Raw genomic sequence first — 25,869 nt, 5'->3', positions numbered from 1 at the left:
TTGGAATAAATATTACTGGGAATCATTTAAGCAGGTTAAACAGTGTGAATGTCAATGGAATATTACAGGCAGTTAAACAGTATTGATTATTTTAATAATAAATTGAAAAACATGTTTGCATGGACCAGTTTATGGCACGGTACACATGATCCGGACAGACCTCATTCTGAGCCAGGAAAGCCCCGGTGGACTCGGCTGCACTGGAGCAGTGAAGAAAAGTTGTAAAAGAGATACATGTTCTGTACAGCAGAAACAGAGCAGAACATAAACAATGTGGGGGAACATTACTGAGAGGATAGCTTATGCCAATACTTAATAGAGAGGCTTGGAGGATATCATTAATCCTGCTAAGAATAAGAGGATTGTTGAGGGAAAATGGTGAAGGAGCATAAAGAGGAAACTGTGTTAATATACCTCTGCGCATTCATTGTTATAGATGCTCTAATCTCACAGACCATAAATATAACTTAACAAGGTGATGATGGAAGTGATGCTTCCTGCGTATCACTAGCAGCAGAGTGTAACAAACAGGGATTTTTGAGAAAACTTTGTTTTTTGCTCTTGGAATAATGCGACACTAGTTCAGTGCTGTGTTGTGTTTGTTTATACGTCTCTGCAGAGCCTCAGGTTGTTTTTTGACGCCTTTTCAAGAGGAGGAGAGACGCGAGCTGAAGGGAGACAGATCTGCAGCTTGTATGTTCTCTCTGAATCTCAATTTCCAAATCTCTGTCTCTTGTCTTAGTCTCTCAGCTCCTCAGCTGTTTTATCCCCATCTTCTTGTCCTCTAATCTCTTCTCTCTGTGGCTCCACTCAGCTCTTTATCTACATCCCAGACAAAGCATTAAAAGTGCTGAATGGAGGGGTATATTTAGCTATGAATATCCAACGTGATAACGACCACAAGACAGAGCTGAGAAATTATATACACTCAAAAAAGCAAACTGGGTGTCTGTTACCTTCTCCTTAGTCTAACATGTAGCTTCTACTAAACAAAATGATGTTTTGTGGTTGAACAGTTTTAAAACATGTAGTTTTAGCATAAAATGCAACACTTTAAAATTTACTAGAATACTTTGTTAAAACAACCTAATTAAATTGCTGAATATAATGCTCTGTTTAAAAATTATTTATTTCCTGAATAATTACTATTATGTTCATTTTCATATGATACGGGTAATTGTTTAGGCTAAACCACTTCAACCTAACTTTGTTTTGTTGGTTCAGCACAATTAATTCATGTATTTCACTATTTTAAAAAGTAGCTGTAACTACCCTATTAAATAAAGTAACTCTTAATAATGTCATACACGTTTAAATGGCCCAAGAAATTATGTTAGTATGTTACAATTACCCTTACAAATCTAGTTAGACTGACCTCTGGTCATTAAGTAACAGTAACGCAAATACATCATGTTGACCCGACATATTTACATTTTGTTCACTCAACAAACCTGTTTCTCGCTAAATTAAAGCATTTTATTTAGGTGGAAATTATTTCCATATTTCTATTTCGTTCTGGGAACAAGTTATTTTTTTGAGTGTATACGCCAATTTAAGGCCAAGTAGAATATTAAATAATGCAGTAAGTTTTGGGTACAACATAAGCAGCAAAAATGAGTTTCTGGGGAAGTGAAGTGTACTTATTGGATTTCCACAAACACTTTTTTCCATCATAGTCATTGTGTTTGCTGAAGGTTTGTGCTCAAAACGAGGCAGAGCTGAAATTGCACAGCGTCCCCCTTAAGACAACAGGTGGGCTTTGGGTTGACAGAACGGGAACACGGTCTTTGTTGAAGTTCACTACAGTCAACAAAATTGTTTACAGTTGTTACTGAGGTTTTCATTCAATCGGTTTTGTAGCTGTGGATAAATATAGTGCGACTGCAGCACAAGTACAAGCTGCCTTTAGTCTAACAAGGAGCGCTTTGTTAAGAAAAAGGACATATTGTGCACAAGAGACAATATCCTCATACAACTTGCATATTTTTGGATCAATGCTTGAAATCTGCTGTTTGAATAAGAGATTTAACATTTTTACTTGGGTACATTATGTTCTTGAACTGGTGAATTATTGTCGCGGCACTCCACATAATATTAATGGTTTGCTTTCTATGGCTTTTTATATGGGGTGTTACGATTCTCCAAATCACAATTTGATAAGAGTTTAACCCATAAGAACCCATGGTGACATCCGTGTAACAAACACTTTAAATCTTCTATAATCTCCCATATTCAGCTTTATGCTTCACATTAACTCATTAAATCCCTAAGCGACATATACTCAACACCCTGGTGTGGTGGTCATGTGACTTTGACAAGAAGTGATTTCTCCAAAATATCGCTGTGACTGGAAACAGAAATGTGAAAATTTTCAAAAAGCGTATTTTTTGTTACGAGGCTAAGTTTAAACCCATTTAACAATTCTAATCCATTAATAGTTGTGTCCTGTATTGCATTTAACTTGTTCTGACCATATTTCTTGAACAAATTAAAGTCAAAATTTTGATATATGTTATGGAGATGCAAAAGAAAAAGGCAAATTTGTGTCTCTGTAAGCAGAAAATGTGTCTAGTTTTTTTCCATTTTTAAAATAAGAAATATCATAAACATAAATACAATAAACGCACAATGTAACATATATGTCACATCACAGATCTTTGACATTTAGGGGTAGTATTTTTTTTTTAAATATCAGAAATGTGTTCTATGTGGTTCACTTATAGAACACATCCTTATAGGATAACTGGGTCTGGGTTCTTATGGGTTAAGGTTATGATTCAATTCAATTTTCTATTGAAACATTTCTCTGACAGCACTGAAGGCTTTGCCATTGTTATATTATCAAATCTTTATTCATAAAGATCAACAGATCATTGGTTTCATGCCCTGACAACTGCATTGATATTTTTAAAATTCTTTGTTTAAAAGATAGATATCATGGTATCAAGTATAATATGATGCAAATTGAAACTGAAAGTGTTTCACAAAAAAACAAACTACTGTCTTTTTAAAATGCAGGATTTTCCGGAAAAAATAAAAATGCTTTGATTCATACAAAATTAATTCCCTTCATTCATCACTTATGACCCACTAGAGGTGTGTGACAGTCTGTCTGCAGGGAACCTGCATATATTTACACTTTTTTCTTCAATTTTTCTGAATACAGCTCAGAAAATACATAAAAAATGGCAAGGCATGCCAAGCAGACTGAGATTCTTCCAAAATGAGAGGATTTTGGGGTTTCTTTACTTTCATAGAGCCCGGGAGGAGGGGCCAAGTTTGAATGTTGTGTTTACAAACAGTAAGCAACACTATGCCTTTAAATATGTTTCTTAATATTAGGCTCCTAACATGTCAAATTTTCCTTTAGTTTTATCTAATAGTTCAATTTCATGATGAAACACCTTGTAGTAGAAACTATTGCACGCAAACACATTGCAGTCAATATTGACCTGTAATCTACAGCATTGCTTTGCACATTACGTTCAAAGGCTACAGAATCAAAAGGTAACGTACATTAACAATTCCTTATGTTCTAATAGTGCGAGATCAAAAACTTACCTCGTCCCATTCTGAGGTGAAGGAGGGAGATTTCTCCAGCCTCTTCTTTCCAGTGCTACAGTTAGAAACAGACTCGCTGCGGTTTCCCAACCCTCCGTCCTCCTCACTAGGGGGCGACACTAGCAGGTCCGAGTCAGACTTGGAGAGGCTGCGTGCCAGCTTCAGGTCCCCGGGAGGCCGCATCCTCACTGCCCCAGCCCCCAAGTCTCTGGGCTCTTTGTTCACAGTTGCATAAATTGCTTTTGGATCACAGTCCGTCAGGATGGCGGCCATACTGGGACGGCTAGGTGGCGGTGCAGCTGCTGCTACTTCCTGTTTTACTTTGGCAGGTTTTCTTGGTTCTGGCTGGCTCTGGTTGGATGGCGGGACACCTGGAAGCCTGAAGGGCTCCTCGCTGCTATCGAAGACAGGGGAGGATCCGTGCAGGAGGCCAGTGAACTGCTCCGGGACACCTGCTCCCTGATCCTGGCTGAGCTGGGAGTTATCTAGAGGAAACAGAAAAGGGAATGGACAAAGTCAGTGAAGAAAAAGAGTAGTTTGTGAGGGCTGGAGAGAGGGCTGATCCTTAGAGCAGGGCTAATAAGAAACCGCCCACGCAAACCCAGAAACAGATCTGTAATTGTTTCCTACCGGGAGTGACGAAGAGAAGAAGAGGGAGAGAGGAGAGATGGAGCGAGAGAAGGCGTATGTTGGCTGGAGAAATAACAGAATTCCAAACCCAGCTTGCAGCCGTCTGACGACGTTCTGCTGGTGGCCTGACTGCCTCGATTCTGTCACAAGGAAATGAAGCTAGGCATGTTTATGAGGAGCCTCACCTCACAGGCCCTCTCCTCTGTTAGGACCATTTCCCCAAAATGACACAACACTAAGAAACCCCCCAGAGCTCATGACTAAACTTGCATGCAAACTCTCACGTAACATCACAGTCACACAGAGGACACAAAAAAACACAGCAGAAAAATAACAACAAGACTCTGAGATATCACCGAGAGGAGTGAAACTTACATTGGCTGCCTTCTCCAACAAAAACAACTCCTTAATGAGACTGAACGCCAAGAACAATTAAAAACAATTAGATTTTCCTCCTCCTTCTCCCTGAGGAATTACTGCCACCTAAGCCTCTTTTCCACAATCAAATCTGCCACAGGCTGACAGTGGCTGTTGCCTTCTACAGTGGCTTCAGAATAATCTCTCTGGCTCTGTGGTCTTCCTTTGCCCTGTTGTGATGCGGGTTGTTGTCTGCCGTGAGACCAGCAGCCCTCTGTGTTTTCTGGCTTCTAATTCTAGCTCCTAATGGTGGCTCAGGAATGGAAATTTGAATCGCCCTATCCTCCAGCAGCAAGACTCCTGATAATTGGCTCTGTGACACATGGTGAAGGAGTGTGCGTGTAGGGTCTGTGTGTGTGTGTGTGTATGTGTGGACAGTCTCTGCCAGGGTGACAGGGTCAGAGTGTTGGGTGACAGTGAATCTGGGGCGGTGACACCACAGGAAAAGTAGTGACCTGTTGCAACACGTTGTCCTTCACAGAAGAGTTTCAGGGAAAAGTTACTGCTAACCATTTGTGGCTCTCCTCTTCTATCTCTCAACCTGTTGTTCAAACTCAGAAAACATGATAAGAGCGAGTTGTGAAGGAGTCCTATCTGCAGCACACTAGGGGAGGAAGCGTACCATGCAACTGTTTGACATGCTAAAATCACTGACTTCACCAAACTGCCTCCTTACAGTTTCAGGGGCCATTAACAATGCAGAAGAACAACGCCCTGAACTCCCTTTTCAAGTTTAACATCTGAACATCTAGAAGTGTGTGTGTGTGTGCACTGCAAAAAAGCCAACTTGTATTTTTTGGCCTAAAACAGTGATTTAAGTTGGTAAAACTTGGAAATATAAATTATTAACATTTAGGGCAATAATGTAAGTTAGCACAACAAAGGAAGCCAGTTGTCTGCTCAAAAACAAGTTTGTGAGTTGTTGTTACTTATATCTTTAAGTTGGGGTTCACAACAAGGGACAATAGTTCTGATAACTCTTATTTCTTTGTTGTGAAATTTGGTCATTAGCGAAAGCTAGCGGCTAACTGATGCTAGCGGCAAACTGATGCTAACGGCTAACTTATGCTAGCGGCGCTGCTTGTTAGCCATTAGCGTATCAATGCTAACTCAAAATTGTGGTCGCAACATTAGCTGACATTTCATAGCGGCGTTACAATCGTGCCAATTCAGCACATTGCAGAAGTTAGCAGAAGTAAGGATTAAAAGTTATTACAATGTAAAATTATAAGTTAGTACTTAGTTAGAAGTTTGACAAAAATCTGAATTCAGAGTTGAGCAAACTCAAAAACAAATATTCAAATATTTAGTTTTATTGTCCAACTTAAAATTTTATCGAAGTTTGTTGCCTTGAAATTCTGAGTTCACCCAACTTTTCTTTTTTTGCAGTGTGGGTGTTTGTGTGTATTACAAGGGGTGAGTGAGTGTACTACGCACATATGTCAGGACCACAGCCAAACACCCACCCTCTGCTTGGCAGCTAGGGAGTGTGAACGCCCTATGAGCACATCAATATGGTTCCAACAATCTCACATGGTGTTAACCCTTGCAGGGATTGTTGCTCCCCCTGCTCATACGGTTCTACTTTGCACAGACACAATCTCATGTTATTGCAGCTCTTATAGATGAGGTCACTCACCGCAGAGGTGGGACCTGTATTTAAGCTGGCAGCGACAGCTTCATATCTTAGTAATGATGTCAGGTTTGTTTTGCAGACACTGCAGTGCCGCTGCTGGCTGTCAATCCACCATCTGCATCGTCCAAAGTCAATCTGTGCTCTGCCTGTGTAAACTCTGCTCTGCTTTTGTTGTAAATTCGAAGAGATTTTTAACTCTGGGTTATAGACTGCAGAAAGTCGATACGGATCTAAAGGCCAACTTATTGATATTTAGACATTTACAGTAAAGCAAGGAAACAAATACGTCTATCGACAGTTCCGGTCAATAAAGAACAATAGTCCCTGTTCATATTCAACAGCATTACATATACATGATAGGACACAAGATCATGTAAAAGAATGTACAACCACATTCCCAAAACGTTTGGATGTTGTGTTAATAAAAACTGAATGCTTTTTACTTTTTTTTTTTTTTTTGTTTTCCTGTAAAATTCTCTCCTTTTTTATGTTTAAAGATGTCCTCTTTTACAACATACTTAACTTATATTGTCTTAGATTGAGTCATCTATTGATCATTATTATTATTGTTGTTTATCTATCTATATATTTGTTTTCGCTTTCTGGGGTGGGGATTCTGTTCTGAGTGTTCCTGTATGTCTGTGTTTTATTGTGAAAAAACTTAATAAACAAAGTTTAAAAAAAACAACTGAATGCATCAAATACAGAATGACTAGTCTTGCCATGTCTTGTCTTTGTACCGTACTTAATTGAATTGTCAAAAAGGATTTGCATATCATTACATTCTGTTTTAGAACCTTTTTCACAGCTTCACAATTATTTTTAAGTCATGTTGTTAATAGAAGTGATATAGGTATTTTCATACATCACATTGATAACAATATATATCACAATGTAGTATGTTTTCTGGTGATTGAATAAAATAATCAGCCTCTGTCATTCCCTCTAGCTTCAGCTATCAGGACACAACGTGGCATCCAAATGCCATAAATATTACATTGACGTTGCAATAAAAATGATGCAGAGAAATATAAACCACAAACTTAAACTGATAGGATTGTTGTAGTTGCTTTTGATGCCAAACAGGTGCTTTCCATCTTCAGTCTCTCTGCATCAATCTGTGGCGATGCAGTTCCAAAAAAACAGTACATTTCTGGAACAGCCATTCAAAGCCTTGGAAGGACTTTCTGGCGTGAGAGAGAGAGAGCTGAACATCCAGTACGAAGAAAAGAATCCATGACTGTGAAACCGAATGAGCAGTAAGTATTTAATGAGGCTTGATTTCTTCACCATCACTGTTCACAATGGTGTACTATGTAGTGGTGTAATGTAACCAAGTACATTTACTCAAGTACTGTACTTAAGTACAATTTTGAGGTACTTGTACTTTACTTGAGTATTCCAATTTTATGTAACTTTATACTTCTACTCCACTACATTTTGAGGCAAATATTGTACTTTTTACTCCACTACATTTATCTTTATAACAGCTTTAGTTATTTTTCAGTAATTTTTAACATAAAAACATGATGAATTTAAAGTGATTAGACATTTGTTTTTATTAAACCTCATAACAGTATATAAGGCAGTAAAAATGAACCCTATCTTTACAAAACTAAAATTGCTGCTTACATAAACGCATCAATAAAAATAATCTTATAACATATTTTGAATATATAAAACAATCTGAGTGGGTCCGTTCTGCAAAAAGAGTACTTTTACATTTGATATTTAAAGTACATTTTGATGCTGATACTTTTGTACTTTTACTTAAGTAAGTTACGAAAGCAGGACTTTTACTTGTAGTGGAGTCATTTTTACAGTGTGGTATCAGTACTTTTACTTAAGTAAAGGATCTGAATACTTTTTCCACCACTGGTACTATGGAAACTCCATGTTTGTTATACATGGAGAATCATAGGATGCTACTACTCGTGAGAAATATATCTTGGAAACGCTATAAAACACGATACAGAGGTGGAAATCTGTTGGGAAACACATTATTCCTGCTGAGAACAGCAGTGTGTTTGTGACAGATGATAAACATCACACTATCGCTGACTGTGCATATCTCCTCCACCTGCCACGGGCTGCTGAGGTCTGGTCCCTGAAGGTCCACACAGGGGGGAAGGAATCAGAGCTCAGATCACCTCAATCACAATGAAAACCACGTCCACAGGAGCAGAACTAAACAGTTCAGCTCAGCCAGCTGTCCGGTTTGTGTTTAACACAAAACTGAGAAGCATGCATTTAACTTGCTGACGTGCAAAATCACAAAGTAGCATCCCCATATAAACCAACTTGTGGTTTTTGTGGCTTTAAAAAAGGGAAAGGAGAGTGCAAGTTTAGAGTCACTGAGGACAAAAGGCAGGGAAAAGGAAATGAAGTGCCGTCTGTGCTTTAAGAAGTATTTCTCATTTCCTTCACTCCACACAACATCAGCCTTTAACAATAACTGTCAAACTGACTCAGTTATTCTGGAGTCCTGTTGCAAAACATGCCATGTATGCATTTGATATAAAGTAACAATTTCAAAGACTTTCATATGAATAAATGTCTGTTGGTCACCATCGCAGAATGAGGTAAAATCTACACAAATAACAGAGTTGTTATAGAAGTTAGACCTGTCATACTGATGTTGCCACAGTCCAATTAGGAGTTCTTTTGAATAAAACACCGTTGCATTCCTTCTCACAGCCACAGTAAGAAAATAATTAAACAAGCACCCAATAACTATGAAAAAAAAAGAAAAAAACAAGCCAGTTCCTGCTGTAAACAGCACCATCGAATCAGCCTGCCTAACATGCCTCCTTCTACATTCATTGGATAAAGACGTGTATGTGTGTTGGCAAGAGATCCCAGAGCCCACGCTCCTTACCTCCATGCCATGCTTGACTGGATGACGTGGCATATCAAGCTTTAAGCGGGATGTGGATCTGAGATAGGAATGTTACAATCTGATCAAGGATTCTGTTTCATATTGGCAATGAAATGAGTCTTCTCCACTTGCCAGGGAATGTCAATCAGCCTGCTCCCGACAAGTCAAATCCGCTCTGCTGCTCCAGAATGCCAATCATGCATTCCCTGGCAGCGCTAATCCGAGCCTGCCCAGCTCACCCTGCACACTCAAATGCAATCCTCCCATTTCGTTGACATGCTTGGCTTGTATGTTTTCCAAGTCTTATGTGTCCAGTCCATATTTTCTCACTCTCACAGCGACGGCAGAAGCAGTTGTTGTTCCTTATTAGGTTACTAAAATGTTAGGACAGTTGTTAAACTCACCTCCTGGAGCCCGAGGGCTCACCCGCCCGGGAGGGTGCAGGGTGTCTTTCGTCTTGCTCGGGGCTCTGAGGTCGTTTGGGGCAGTGGGTTTACGCTAAAGTGAGACAGAAAAAAAGGAAAAGTTTATTTACACTTGTCAATCAAATCTAACCACCCAAACACAATCATACTGCAGTTACCCGATTAATCGCCCTGGCTAATTATACAGTGAGCAAAGCGATGCTATCTGCCTGCATGCAGTGCTGGTGGCAGGCTTGCCCACATTAGCCATAATGCAGCTTGGCTCACCGGGCTGTAGATTAGAGCAGTAGTTCTCAACCTTTTTGAGTCGTGACCCCCAATTTAACATGCATGTTGTCCGCGACCCCCGCTCACTGAACACAATCTCACACGCACAGTTTAGATCACCCAAAAAAGACACAAAATGATCAAAAAAAGACAGAAAATGACCAAAAAAAGACACAAAATGACCAAAAAACCCCACAAAATGACCAGAAAAGACACAAAATGACTTAAAAAATGAAACAAAATGACCAAAAAAGGCACAAAATGACCAGAAAAGACACAAAATGACCAAAAAAAGACACAAATTGACCACAAAATGATCAAAAAAAGACACAGAATTACCAAAAAAGACACAAAGGCACAAAATGACAAACAAAAAAAAACACAAAATGACCAAAAAAAGACATTAAGTGACCAAAAACACTAAAACACATGAACACTTTAACACAGTGGAGACAGAGCCGACTTCCAAAATGATTTGGCGACCCCCAGAAATCATCTCGCAACCCCAATTGGGGTCCCGACCCCAAGGTTGAGAATAGCTGGATTAGAGCAGAGAGGACACCGTGCTGCTCATTTATTATGATTAGGCAGCTGAGGGGAACGGCTAACCCAATAGGAGCTGGAAATAAAAGATGTGAGCAGATATTGTGGGCAGCAGGTGGGGTTATAGGTGGGTGGCGGCGACAATAAAAACTGCTAACTGGATGATAAACAGGAAGAGGCAATAAAATAAGATATGATAGGACATTAAATCGAACAGGCGGGTTCGCACAGAGACCCAGTTATGAGGGCCAGTTTAAGGAGACGTCTGCCTTCTGCTGACATATGACTCAATCTCTGAGTGAGAAGGGACCTTAATCTTCATTATATAACCTGCTATGATTATATGGTCATGCTCCAGATAGGAAATTCTAACTGGAGCTGCTATACTGTTCTCTTACTATCACAACTCTTTCCGAGAGTTTGTTCAGCTTTCTATAATTAAAATTCAAGCACTTTCAAGTTTTCCTTAATCAGAAATTTCCAGACTCATGAAGCCTTTATCATCATATCTAAACTGTTACTAGAAAAATACATTTTACAAAATTAACCTATACCCACAGCAATCAATGTATATTGACACTATGTTTATTTTGCCAGCTGTTCATGATTGCAATGATTATTTAGTAATTGCGAGTTTTCAGAGTAAAGAAACATCAGAGGACTTATCGAGCTATATATGAAGAGTGAACATGAGAAAATACACTACTGGTCAAAAGTTTTAGAACACACCAGCTTTTCCAGAATTTAATTGAAAATGATGCAGTTTAATATCTCAGTCTACTCTGAAATTAATGCACATTTGCAACATTTAAAATTCTTTATTGAGCATGATAGTGTTTTGAAAGTAAAAAAAAGATTCAAAATCACATTTTATGTTGGACTAAAGGACTAAAAAAAGACACAAAATTACCAAAAAAAGACACAAAATGACAATAAAAAGACACAAAATGACAATAAAAAGACACAAAATGACAAAAAAAGACACAAAATGACTTACAAAGACATGAAAAGAATTAAAAAATGGACAAAATAGCCCAAGACTCCATAGAGTTAAGTTGTTAACCCATTTCTTGTTCCCTGAAAAAGGCCTACTTGTATAATTCTGAAATGTACATTATTTTTCAGTTTTGGTTAAGCTTACCTTTTTTTATTTACCTCTGGCAGTTCACCACTTACCTTTGTACCCTTTCAAGCTGTTCATTTGACTTGAACTGCTTGAATTTCAATAAAAAACTGGAAAAATTGTGGTGTTCTAAAACTTTTGACCGGTAGTGTAAAACATTTTTATATAAACGCGAGTACAGCAATGTCTCCATCTACTCAAAAAGAATAAAGCAAAGAAAATGAGCAGATTATAGCAGAAGAATATTTATATAAGAAAAGTTTAGTTCTTGGATTGTTTCCATTTTTCAACCCAATTCAAATAGTTGTCACTTTGAACAGTTAATATCTTGTCTTTGTACTTCCATATTCATATTGAATGTAGGTTGAAAAGGATTTGCATTTTTTTGTTTTTTTCCCCAGTGTACCAAACTTTTGATTTTGCAATTACACACTGAATTTGATGCATTATGTGTTGTTTTTTTTTGGAATCAGGGTTATAAAGATTTTTTATTTACATGAGTGATTGTGTAGATCATGGGTCTCAAACTTGCGGCCCGCGGGCCAATTGCGGCCCTTGTGACGATATTTTGTGGCCCCCACCTTGATATGAAAGTTTAATGTGAGTTTTATATGAATGGCACTTTACCGCGTTGTGTGTGAAAGGTCCCTTTAATTATTTTTTTGGTAATTTTGTGTCTTTTTTTAAATAATTTTGTGTCTTCTTTGGTAATTGTTTGTCTTTTTTGAGTAATTTTGTGTCTTTTTAAATAATTTTGTATTTTTTAGTAATTTTGTGTATTTTTTGGTAATTCTGTGTCTTTTTTGGTAATTTTGTTTCTTTTTTGATAATTCTGTGTCTTTCTTGGTAATTTAGTGATTTTTCAGTCATTTTGTGTCTTTTTGTAATATTGTGTCTTTTTTGGTAATTTTGTGTCTTTTCTTTTGTAATTTTGTGTCTTTTTTTGGTCATTTTGATACTGCCTCCAGTGGCCCCCGGGTAATTTGAGTTTGAGACCCCTGGTGTAGATGAAACACAAGATTTTGTTGAATATCAAGCAGGAGTATATTCAAATTTATGCTTAAAACGTAATAAAACGCATATTCCAAACTTTTAAGGCCTGTGCAAACCCTGACACCCATATGGTATTTATAAAACGGGGGTTTTATGAAAGGATTTGGCAGAATGAGACAAAAAGTATGGCCAAAATTGTTTTGTTTGATGTAGGGGTAAAGATGTGAAACATATGAGAAAGATGAAAAGAAGAACTTACCTGAGGTAGGACACTGTTGGAAGACTGTATAGTGGTGTTCTCATCTGAGAAAACAGAAAACACGAGCCTTAGGACAGAGTTTGGGCAGATGAAAGATGATCTTGTCCCATTTAGAGTTCAGTTACTCAATATATCCTCAGAGTGACAGACAATGAATTGCCACTTGCGATAGTCAGGAGAGACATTATGCTAAGAGGAAGTGAAAGTGATGTATAATAAAATCATGTATTATGCATGGCGACATATCGGGCTACAAGTCAGACAGACTTTAGATTAATCTACCTGCCATTTAACCAGCGCTGGCTCTGCAGACGTGATAAAGCAGTTTTAATACAGGTGAAAAACTCATCGTTTAACATTTCTTCCCAACTCAAGGGTGGAGGATGCAAAACGGTAAAGGATCTTTTTTTTCTAACACCATTATTTATCCACATCGAGGAAGGCATGATGACATCAGCGATTAAACTCCAACCCTTCAGCTCAGTGACGTTTTCTTCTGATGCTAGTGAGGCTGACTAAGCTGGAGGGCCCGAGGGGATGTTTTTAAAACATTTACATTAACAGCAAGGGATCAAAATGGCCTCCTAATTTAATCCCATTTAATCCAATTACATGCAGTGCCATTCATCAGCCACAGCGAAGAAGGGTCTGCGCATGTACGGCACACACAGTCATGGCAAAGGTTGACCGTGTGTGTGTGTGTGTGTGTGTGTGTGTGTGTGTGGAGGCTCGCTTGCTGATTAGGGTAGGAATGCATTCAGCTGCTGTTGTGCTCAGACAGCTTCTGTGGAGTTTTTAAGGAGTATTTTCAAAAATGGCCCCAGCTCTTCACTAAATCTGCTCTAATCCTGCTGGGAACGAGGCATTACTTATATGCAAAGCAGTAAAGTGAGAAGGGTTAAGTAGCAAACTTCAATATTTCTTTGGCATCAAATGAATTGCTTCAATACTATCGAGTATAGAAAAATACCTTGTTATTCAATTCAAAATTTTAATACCTAAAGAGTAAATCTCATCAGCGTTAGTGAGCCAATAAACACGCAGCACGCTTATAGTAATACTGGTGATGGCATGCAGGAAAAATAATGTGTGACTCATAGAGATGGGGCTCTCATGTGTGTGTTTTAAGAGGCTTACAGTGTGCGCCATGTTGGTGTGAAGGAGCAATATTTTTGTTAAAACAGACTTTTTCTTAAAATTGGTAGAAAAAAAAAGTATAATTCAGGAATCAAAGTCAAGATATTGGTATCAATGTGGAAAATGACCCCCTCCTAAAACTGAGGGTATGTAGTTTACAGAGGGACATAAAAATATCATGTAAACAAACATTTTGGAAATGTGAACCTTTTCCTCCTGCTGGATTATACTTTAAACCAGGGGTGTAAAACTCTGGCCCGCGGGCCAAATTTGGCCCGCAGTGTAATTTTATTTGGCCCGTGAGCCAATATCAAATTATTATATAATTATTGTACTATAAAAGCTGACCCGCCGGTATTATACGGGGCATTTACCGCTAATACTAGATTTATTATTGTTATTTTATTTTTAAATGTATTAACCTGTTGAAAAACTTTATTTTGATATTTAAATCAGAAGGATGCAAATAGAAAAGAGGCATACGATTTTATTTTTTTTTTTTTTATTTAATAAATTAATGACATTGATGTGATTTTTATTTGAAATGTGATTTTGCATGTCTGCACTATTTAGTTATATATTGTATGTTTATAAGCGTTGCTGGTTCCATATTTAATGTTAAAGCAAAACATTTTTGGTATATATTAAAAGGTTTATTTGTTCAATGTTGGCCCGCGATTTTATTCAAGTTTTACATTTTGGCCCATTGTGTATTTGAGTTTGACACCCCTGATTTATATTATGCCCAGTAGGGCTGGGCGATATGGACCAAAAGTCATATCCCGATATATTTAGGCTGAATATCGCAAATTTTTTATTTTTTATCGCAAAGTGAGAGCAAATGTTCAGTCAAAGTCAAACCATACATATGACATGTCACAAGTAGTTTTAATGAAACCGTTCATTTAAGTGAACATAAAACCTGTATAACAACAGGAGTACCTTTTAAAATCAAAGCTCATATATACCAAACATGTTTGGTATATACTAAAAGGTTTACTTGTTCAATGTTGGCCCACGAGTTTTACATTTTGGCCCATTGTGTATTTGAGTTTGACACCCCTGCTTTAAACACACAATTACCTTTTTTGGATTGGGACTCCTGGCCGTGTGGTGGGTGTTTGGTCTGAGCAGTCAGCAACAGCTCATATGTGTGATCCTCCTCCTCCACCGGCTCGCCTCTCTCATCAATACTGCTGTTAGTATACAGCGCCTGCAGAATGAGACGCAAAAGGAACAAAGGCAAAGAAGAAAGTAGAGGGACAGAAGGTGAAAAGAAAATGTAACACATAGATGACTTGGAATGATTTGCTATTAAGCATTCGCCAAAGCTGGTGATACTTTATGATCTCCTGCAGTGAGAAAAAAACTTCCTTTATGCTATTTCAACAAAGCCTCGTCTATGGTCAGCCACAGCTGAGGCCAGACAGGTTCTCTGATTTTGTCCTCAGTCCTTTTCCACTTCACTTCTCTTCCTTTTACGCCCCCGCTGCCTGTGTCTCATGCCGCACTCAGATGAATATTTATTAAGAAGTCGTTTGATTTGAGCAGTGGCCGTGAAGAGAACAGTCATGAAAGGGGTCGTGTGTAGAAAAAGTGGCTTTCTCTGCGACAGATAATGATTTTCCAGAAGCCCGTGGTGACATTGTATTAATAAACCATTTCCAACCTCTCAGAGGAACCAACTTCTAAATGCATACTCTGCTATGATTCTCACTTAGACCCTGCTAAAGACAGCACATGTGAGAATCTGTGGTGTTAGATGGCAACGTGTTTCTTCTGGCTTTATGACCTTTCCTCCTCACCTCTGAGCTCACCTCTTCTTCATGACCAGGGCCAGTATGTGATGAGTGGACCAGGCGGTCTTTCTGCAAATGATCAGGAAGAAAAATGCATTTATAATCAGGTTTAATCAATCTATCATTGTTTTTTTAAATGCATTGCATATCCACTCTGCACCACAAATAGTGTAATGCTGGAGGGGTTTGTGGCCCAGTCATGTGGATAGAAGACCACTATCACCCTCTAGTGGGAGTTCTGCATTTCATCTGTGATAAAACCTTCCCATTTTTGCCTGCATGTGTGTATGTTATGGTGAGTTTCAGTTAAACCAGCTATTCTCAACCTTGGGGTCGGGACCCCAATTGGGGTCGCGAGATGATTTCTGGGGGTCGCCAAATCATTTTGGAAGTCAGCTCTGTTTCCACTGTGTTAAAGTGTTCATGTGTTTTAGTCTTTTTGGTCACTTAATGTCTTTTTTTGGGTCATTTTGTGTGCTTTTTGGTCATTTTGTGTGTTTTTTGGTCATTTTGTGTGTGGTTTTTTTTCTTAATCATTTTGTGGTCAATTTGCGTCTTTTTTGGTCATTTTGTGTCTTTTTTGGTTATTTTGTTTCTTTTTTGGGTCATTTTGTGTCTTTTTTGGTCATTTTGTGGTCAATTTGTGTCTTTTTTGGTCATTTTGTTTCTTTTTTGGGTGATCTGAATTGTGCATGTCAGATTCTGTTCAATGAGCGGGGGTCGCGACTCAAAAAGGTTGAGAACTACTGAGTTAAACTACTGCTGACCTTGCCGGCTTCACTATCCGGCCGTCCAGAGTCCCTGTCGGAGGACTTTCCGCTTGTGAGGCTGTCCAGAGAGTGACAAGAGGTGGCTTCAAATAGAGCCTCGTACGGGCTCTCCTCCTCGGGCCCCGGGGCCAGCCCCGAGATCAGCTCACTCACTTTCTCCATATCACCTATAAAACAGGTCAGAATGTACAATGAGGCACAAAGAGACAGGACTGTTTAACCTTTTATGGGGCAAAGAACCATAAATAGTAACTTCTGTGGATATCCAAATGGCCCCCCCCCCCCTCTCTGTACAGTCATAGAACCACATGGATTTCTCCCAAACCAATCAGCAAAGATCAGGAAATCTATCTTTGATAATGACACCATGGCATCTGACCAATCAGTATAATAATAAAATAATGACAATAATAACTCAATTAACCTTGATTTGCAACATCTAAATGAAGCATTTTGAAAAAAGTAACAAAAGTCTTGTATTATCCACCAAAAACACTTGGTTGGGTTGAAATGTTCAATTTCCAATTATTTCAATGAGTGCCCTATAAAGGGTTAAAGATAACCCCCTATCGCTTTTTCTGCTCCGTTTCCTGCTGACTAATTCAATGCTAATAACAGTTCAAATACCCAATTCTCTAACATCTGGTAAATCTTACTCTTTTTCCGTGGGCTGGGACTCTCCTGAGGCGGAGGGATTGGCGGAGGAGGGAGATCAATGTCAGGGGGTTTTCCAGCCATGTGACCTGCAGCAGACAAACAGGACATTGTATCACAGTCGGTAAATGTGACATCAAGAGGACACTTCCTACCACACTTCTCTGTTTTCACATTTGTTGTTCACCTAGGATGAGAGCAGCTATCCCTCTGCTCTTCTGGGAGGGCATGTCCTTGACAGTGTCCAGCGCTGTCAGGCCCTTCTGGTCCACGATGTTCACATCGATACCTGACGAATGACGACAGGGACAGTCAAGTGGATTTTTGCTAATTAAATTTACCTCGTGGGAGCTGTGTTGATAAAGAGCAGCGAGCGATTCGAACGTTGCTCGCGTGTCACTGAAGTCTGACCTGCTCTGAGAAGTTTCAGCACCACATCCGTCTTCCCGTACAAAGCCGCTTCATGAAGGGCACTGCCTTTCTCCGTCTGAGCAGAAAAAGAAACCAGGAGAGGGACAGAGAGAGTTGAAACAGAGGACAGACAACAATGTGTGACACGAATATGATTATTATGAAAATTAAAGCCTGTGTTTATTTCCTTGTACTATTGCCAGATGAATCAGACTGCAGCTGTCCTCTTCCAGCACCCACATTTTAGCAAGAAAAACAGTGTATACAACTACTGGATTTATGCCCACCACTCAGTCCACTCCTGTACTGACAATTATGTGGTTGAGAAATCAAAGCAGATCATTTTCCAGCTCAGAGGGCCATGCTAATTGAAACCTGCAGGATGGAAGGCCTGAAGGACACAGTGTAGACTATGAAGGAGGACAAAATAAAGGGGAAAGTATCTCCGGACAGATGGAAGGCACAGTTTGGTACTGAGTCAGAGCCACAGGGCCCACCAGGGGGAGCAAGGTCAGCCCTGCTTTGATACCACAGCAGTTCCTTTGTAAACCGAGAGCTTAAGAGTTTTACATTTAATCTCATAGCTTTCGTAGGAAGTGGCGAGAGGAAGTGCTGCAAGAACAGATTAAGTTACCCAACATGATTTCGGCCATGACAGCATATTAAGACACACTCTCAAACTGAAGTTCAAACTGAAGTTCAGTTCACACACACATAAACAGAAACACACCTCATAGTTGATGTCCATGCCAGCGTCCAGCAGCACCCCAACCACAGACAGGTGTCCGTTGCGAGAGGCCAGGTGCAGCGGCGTGTGTTTCTTGGTGTTGCAGCAGAGCAGGTTGGGGTGAGCGCTGAGCAGCAGCTTGACCACCTCCAGGCGGCCGTACAGCGCAGCCAGGTCCAGTGGAGTCTCAAACTTGTTGTTCCTCATGGTGGGGTCCGTCAGCTCCTCCAGCAGCAGCCGCACCACCCTGGAGTGGCCGTACTGGGCGGCACAGTGCAGCGGCGTCTCGTTGTCATTGTTCTGTTGGGGGGCGGACGAACGGGTGAAAAGCGGCACATGACATGGGCATACACAGGAAACACATTTATGTAATAAATGAGGTTAGTTTTAAACTTTGGTTGAATCATGTTTGTTAATGAGGAAGAACAGGTGACTCAGCAGAGTCATTGTGAGGTTAAACCAATCAGTGCAGAGAGCCCGCCACAGATTAAAAGGTCATGGTAAAAGCACTGACAACAATGAAGCACATAGTGAGGCCTTGAGGGGGATTTCATGGGAGAGTGGGGAGGGGGCGGGCCTAGGCTGAGAACTGGAAGACATGCACGGACTAATGAGGAGGACAGGTAGGATTGGAGGTGTGGGGGATGGCACAGAGTGCCAGAGGCAGCAGGGTGCTAGCAGAAGGGCAGAGGCACCCAGACCCAACTGCATGTAATTTAATTAAGAATTTAACTATACCCCAGATAATCTTTTTGACGCAGACACCAAGTCTTTGTTGATAATTCTTTTATTTCTGGCTAAAAAATGTATTTTGCTGAGGTGGTCAACTCCCCGGGTCCCTACTGTCGACATGTGGATAACACAGATTTCTGCTCTTATTCCTCTTGAGAAGTTGACTCATGACCTTAACCATAAATCGGACAAGTTTTGGAGGATCTGGGAACCATTGAATTCCTTTTTACAGAAACTATAACTCACCATATGTCCCTGGAAGGGTTGCCTTTTAAAAAAAAAACATATTAAAACATATTATATATGTTAAATTATATATATGTTTATTTCACGGGAGCTATTTATTTGCCTGTCTCCTGTCATCTTGCTGATTTTGTATGTGTATATATTTGTGTATGCATGGATGGATTTATAGAGATATATAGAGATTTATAGAGATTTTTTTGTATGTTCTGTTGTTAGTCTTGTTTTTCTAATGTTAATACTCTTGAAACTGAAAAACCAATAAAAAGAGTATAAAAAAAGAATTTAACTAAATTGTTGCAGTAGATTGATGGTAGTTTAACTGTATTCATATTTGCACAGTGATTCAAGTCGTTTTTCTTTTGCCATTTTTTTGTATAATTAGCTGAAACTACAAACAAAACTAATACAAAAACTTAGGCCATAAAAACAAAGGAATTATATTTTTATTTTACCATTGCTTCTAAAACTGTAGTTGAACACCCTTTAACCAGCACAACACCCATTTTATTTTATTCTGACTACTGTGAAGGCATGCCCAGGAAAATCATTCATCAGGAAGCCACCATCACACATCTGACCTTTTAACTTCATGTAGTGCATCTGCAACATTTATTCACAAATAATGAATTGTTGCATGCTATTATAGAAGTTTCCTTGCTAACTGAGGATTCCTACTTGTCGCAAGACGCCAACCTGGACTTTAGTTTCCTGAAAGCTGGTGTTTGGCTGTTTAACATTCCTTGCACTTTACCATGAATAGCGAGTATTGTATTTTTTGGTTTATGTGTGACCTGTAAAGAGGGCACTTTCTGCAATATTCTCCATATACTATAGCAGAGTGGCATTTTTTTGCCAATTTGATCTCTATTTGAAAGTATCTTGAACAACTTTTTAGTTAACTAAACTAGACTGGTCCAGAGGGTAACTTTAATGGAAGTAAAGCTATGCTTTCAAAGTAGTTTCCCCAACACTGCTGACAGTAATGAAAAAACTCAATATTTTTTACATTACATTACATGACATTTAGCAGACGCTTTTGTCCAAAGCAACTTACATTATTTGTGTATTTGTGTGTATAAAACACAGACTCACTGAAATTGAGAGAGGACTCTGTAAAGATCAGAATAAAAATCCTATCAGTGGCTAGTGATGGACTGGTGTCCTTCATGCTAAACATTCATTCATTCTGTGCAAAAGTAAAAATGATCTCATCTCAAAATCTTCCTTGCAGAAAAACGAGGTAAAAAAACAAGCAGACAAACAGCAATTAAAAGCAGTAATTACAATGTAAACTCAGTAAGTGGTGCTTATTGGATCTAATGACTCGCATGCAGTAACAAGATCAATGTGTAATAGACCTGAGCACCTCCAGCACTGTGGATGTTCTATACCATGAGCAGCCAGCAGGGGGCAAAGCCTGCAATCCAGGAGCTGAACTGAGATGATGGCGTGGGAATACTGTCTCAAACTACTAACACACAATGACAACAGGGACAGCCATAATTAAGTCTGTGCTGCTGGGTTGTATCTAAACATGGGGAACCATAGTGCAGAAAAAAACCACACACACTATAAACTACTATCCTGCTCGTAGTAGGATATAAAATGTGAGTGGCCGAGTGGAAAACAGCATCCCAATCACTGCTCTCAATCACGCATATGCAAATAAAACCTGTATAACCAAAAACCTATTTGGCTCTGTTTACTAATTGTGCATCAGTGGGTGTGGCGGTTAATGCCAGCTATTGTGGAACCACATGCTCCAAGAGTCAGTCATTCCAGACACACAGAGCCACCTACAAAAGGGGCTGACAGCTGGCATGAGAGGCCCCCACATGGACATGCAGGATGCCAGTTTGGGTGATTCCCAGAGGAACATGCCAGCTGTGCCACTGAAGACAGGACATCATGTGGAGGGGGCAACAGGGCAGTTTTAGACAGGTGTCAGGAGCCTTTTGAATGAGACGCTCTCAGAGACCTGGCGCCAGATGGGATCAGCAGGTATCTTCTCTATTGTTAAAGGGAGAAAGTGGGATTGAGAGAGAGTGTGTGTATTGTACTACACTGGCAAAGCAGGTCACAGCTTGAGCAGAGAGAGAGGAGGCGGAGCTTAGACGAACAAAACGACACCTGCCTGTCAAAAGAGGGGACTCAGAGGCCGGCTGAGGAAAAAAAAAACACTCCTCTTCAGTGAATTTAACTGAACAAAACAAATGAAAACAAAAAGAAACGGCCTTTCTTTGAGATTTAAACCAAAGCGACCTCAGTTTTCACTGCCTGGGTGGTTTCATCAGTTGGATTTTGTGTACTTGTTTCTATTTGGTTCCAAACAAACTCACGTGTACGCACTCTCACAGAGAAAAGGCCAACTGCACGAGTGCTTTTCATCTGTGACGAACCATCAAGCATTTGTCACAGCTTTTTAGAGAGATTTACTCGGAGTATTCTGGATGACTGCAACAGGCACATGTACACGCTGTGATTACATCAGAATGAATCACTTATTCAAATATGCAGGTCTAGTAAATCTAGCATACAAGGATTTACACAAAGCATGCAACACAACTGACTCCAACAACAGGCCAATGGGATTTATAAATGTGTGTGTATAGTGCAATATAAGACACCTAGTGCAGTGGACTGATACCTTGAACTCGGTGTCTATGATCATGTTAAGACCAAGTGTCACCCCTGCCAGCGTGGTGGTCAGTGCTTCATAGCCATGTGTCAGCCAGCATCTGATCGTATTAAACATGGCTGACCAGTCACTTGACTCACTGATAGTAAACAAGCAGCAATGAGACACTGAGCCTTGCCTCGCTTCCTCTGATGCAAGCTATGCAACACATTTTTCAAACAGAGGCCTCTCCAGGAACTCCTTAACACCATTACTTGAGTTTTGACTATGCTCTGTCATGTGATATCACTTTTTAAATACATGCAAAACATAATGTGCTAACCAGCTGGGTGAAAATCCCACGGGTGACATGTGTCTATATTTAGAATGGGTGTCACAATATAAAAAATTTAAATTTGGTTGAAAGAAGCTTTACATTTCATTACTGAAATCAAAAGCAGGATCCCGATCAATGGAATTTGACCATGTGGCAGCTATATCACACTCGATAGGATCTTTTTAGAGAATTTAAAATGTAAATGACAATTATCAGGGACTTTTGACACACAACGCGGTAAAGTGCCATTCATATAAAACTCACATTAAACTTTCACATCAAGGTGGGGGCCACAAAATATTGTCACAAGGGCCGCAATTGGCCCACAGGCCGCGAGTTTGAGACCCATGCAATAGGGTAATATAAAACAGGTAGTCTCCACTGATAGCCCTGCAGCAAATAAATAAAAAATAATGGTGTGTTCACTTGTGTGTAAAAAAAGGATGGGTTAAATGCAGAGGTTGAATTTCCCCCTTGTGGGATTAATAAAGTAATCTTCTCTTCTCTTCTCTTAACTCACAAACAAAATTAATTTATGATTTTCTTTGCAACACTTTCTTATGTAAGGAGCTGCATCATGACATCTCACTCTCTAAAAGAACAGGATCAGCTTTATGTCCACTGTGGACGAGTGAGCAGTCAAACAATCATGAACCAACAAGACAGCTCGGAATTACACAAAATGTCACCAATGACCAGCAGCCTGGCTGGGAAGGAGATTAGAATTCATACGCCACAGCCAAGACTTCCTGGACAGTACATGTTTTTATGAAAATCCTGTCTTCACTGTGGCGCTACAGTACAGACGGCATCAAACGTCAGCCTGATTTAGACCTCGGTGCATGTCGAACAAGAAGAGATTAAGATCTCCACTGGGGTCTGCTGCTGCTGATTGATAAACCCTGCCCTAACCAGGAACATCTGGAGATTAAACTCCATTGTGCGTTCACGCTGCAGAACATTCAAAGAGTGGGGGGAAAGAGGCGCACAGTGACAGAGAGAACAGAGGATGTTATGATTCTCACAACCTGGGGCCGGGAGATGGTAACACGGTTTGACTAGCGACCTCTGTCACGTGATGTGCAGGCTGGCAGCGCAGCACGGCCAGGCAGCGGTTACGTCACCCTGGCCCCTGGTAGTGGTAGTAGTAGTGGTGGGAGGTGGTGGTGGAGGAGGAGGAGGAGGAGGAGTGGGCTGAGCAGCTGTTGCAGCTAGTGTGCCAAAGGGCTGCCCGTGCTCGCCGCATGCCCATGTTCACTGCCACTATCTGACATCCTGATGCAAGCAGACTTTAATCATAACCGATATCTGCTTACAATGACATTATAGTTTTTATTAACCCTCTATGGTACGCATTATGATGCCAGTTGGGGGAAAAAAGTTGGAGTGGGTTATTTTGTCTTAAAATAGACTAAATAAACATATTATGAAGAAAAATTTATGATTTTTTTTTTTTTTTTTGGGAAGTTTTTGGGGTTTGTTTTCCGTAGGCAAAATTGTACCATAACGGTGCACAAGTGAAAAAGAGAGTTTTTAAATTAATTTTAACATAATTTATTTAATAAACATGTATAAAAGATTCAATAGCTTCAACAGGGTACAATACATAACATTTTGAATTTAAAAACATTATTAAAGGAACTTTTTTAACCAGTTTCTTGTCTGAATGTTGCCTGTAGACAACATTGTACCATTGAACCAAATGAAAGCATTGCTATTGATTCCCTATACTCTTCCCTCTTTTTTAAAAATATTGCATTTCTCAAAAACATGCATTGTAGAAATTTGACAGGCCAAAAATTGTTATGTTGCCTGAGGGCAACACCGTACCATAGAGGGTTAAACGCTTATAAACTGTCCATATAGAACTTTTTTTTAAATTAATAATTATATTTACATAGAATTTTCATTTTCATACAATGTAATGTATATTATAAGAAGAAAATCATGACATAAATAGAACATAGAAACAGAAACAAAATGCTGTACTTAATGGAAAATAAGATGGAAAATAAAAAAAGGATAAAATAAATATCGACCAAATCAATAATTGGAAAAAAAAATCTAAAACTCAAAAAAACAACAACAAATTGTTAAGGTTATTTATCAAGCAAAAATGCAAAACATTTGCTGAAGGCTTCCAGCTTCCAAATGTTATGTCTTGCTGCTTATTTCTTTTTTTAATATTAATTTTAAAGTGCTTATCATTGGGTTTTAGGACTGTTGGTCAAACAAAACTGGTAATCTGAACGACATCAGATATTATATTTTATTTAAAAAAAAACAACAAAGACAGATGAATCAATAATCTAAATAATTGTTAGTCGCCCTAGTATTTTTTTCCCCCATTTGTCAAGAGCCCATTGGTCTTTCAAATAAATGAACAGCAACAATAATATAATTGCTGACTGTAATAGTGGATTGTTATTTGGACACTGTCACGCATTCCCCTGTTAACAGACCTTGCAGTCCTTAATGAGATGAATGTCTAACTGGCTTCCTGCCACAGATTGTAATTCTGTGTACAGTGGACTTTTACCCCCCCGCTTACAGGAAACATTACTTTTCCCCCTTATATTCCACTTGATTAAATGGGACTTTCCAAACATAACTAACGTAAAGCCTTTAAGATCTTAGATAGCATCTCTGCGACTGAAACTCCCCTCCTACAGTAACAAATGGCACCAAGACACACCCTGAAATGTGCAAAATTGAATGCATGACAATGGAGAATTCCTGGTCCTTCTGTTAAATAACAACACGTCCCCTCAAGGACTACTCAAATGTGCTTCAGCCGTTTCTTGGCACGACAGAGACGAGAACAAGTCCTGGAGGACGAGCAGAGAGCAGAAGGTGAAGGGAGGGGAAGTGATGGTGTTGTTGAGGGAAGCGCTGGACGCTGAAGTGACAGACAGAGGGGATAAATGAGCGTGCTGGCAGACTGCGAGCGTTGAGCCCAGAGGAAGGAGGGGAAACTCTGCATCACTGATAATGAGGTGACAAGTCAAGTCCGAAGAAATTACTTCTGCTGCTGCCATCAGAAACTTTCCTATGTCAGCCCTCTTAGATAAGGCGCCGACAGAACCGCAAACGTTCCATTTCCAGCCTGAATATCCGCACATAGCGCCCAAAAGCAAAAATATTTGCCTTTATTCGTATTACATATCCTTTATTTGAGATCTCTTAAGCATCCGATTTGTACTGTTTGTGCAGGGTAGCTTACAGTGCGTGTTGGAGTTCACGTTAATGGCAGAGCAGCCCTGACATCTGAGCCCGGGTCAGAGGAAGTCATCTAAACAGATATTGTATTAGACATGTGACCTATATAGGAGGATGATCCGATGGTGAGAGGTAGCATTAGATGAGTCGGGGCAGACTAGCGGCTATATCTTATTATGGAGAAATACACAGAATGTATGGTAATTAACAAAAAAAAAGAGGTCAATGAAGACATTCATTAAAATGGTTCTTATACGATTTTCAATCATATTCAATGTCTTACATAATTTCCATGCACAATTTTAAATGTTATGGTTCTAACCAGCTGCACAGGTGTTGGATAAGATCAAATAATCCTCATGCCATCATTCCTGCCGGTGCTGAAGAAAAGGTTTAAACTGAAAACTGAATCGAATCATGACTTTTATTTAGACAATCAGTGAGACGGATTTGTCTAGAGCTGCAACTTAATTTAGTCCTTAATTATC

At 39.5% G+C, this 25,869-nt stretch overlaps 1 protein-coding gene across 4 annotated transcripts in view; it reads right to left on the bottom strand.

Moving 5' to 3' along the window:
• LOC131971890 (ankyrin repeat and SAM domain-containing protein 1A-like) overlaps positions 1–25,869 on the bottom strand; it is a 97,553-nt gene that overhangs the window by 49,527 nt on the left and 22,157 nt on the right. For 2 of the 4 annotated variants that reach the window (XM_059333554.1, XM_059333553.1), the window contains exons 5-14: positions 18,234–18,530; positions 17,504–17,579; positions 17,280–17,381; positions 17,095–17,181; positions 16,436–16,605; positions 15,675–15,737; positions 14,953–15,082; positions 12,733–12,776; positions 9,527–9,620; positions 3,562–4,046 (exon numbers count right to left, since the gene is read on the bottom strand). In XM_059333554.1, the coding sequence (XP_059189537.1) occupies positions 3,562–4,046; positions 9,527–9,620; positions 12,733–12,776; positions 14,953–15,082; positions 15,675–15,737; positions 16,436–16,605; positions 17,095–17,181; positions 17,280–17,381; positions 17,504–17,579; positions 18,234–18,530 (1,548 nt within the window). Of the gene's footprint in view, positions 1–3,561; positions 4,047–9,526; positions 9,621–12,732; positions 12,777–14,952; positions 15,083–15,674; positions 15,738–16,435; positions 16,606–17,094; positions 17,182–17,279; positions 17,382–17,503; positions 17,609–18,233; positions 18,531–25,869 lie in introns of those variants that run through there. The other 2 variants (XM_059333551.1, XM_059333552.1) reach the window with 1 other exon arrangement.

Source organism: Centropristis striata, chromosome 5 (genome assembly GCF_030273125.1).
Source record: "Centropristis striata isolate RG_2023a ecotype Rhode Island chromosome 5, C.striata_1.0, whole genome shotgun sequence".
Lineage (NCBI taxonomy): Eukaryota > Metazoa > Chordata > Actinopteri > Perciformes > Serranidae > Centropristis > Centropristis striata.
This window is presented reverse-complemented; position numbering and strand designations above follow the sequence as displayed.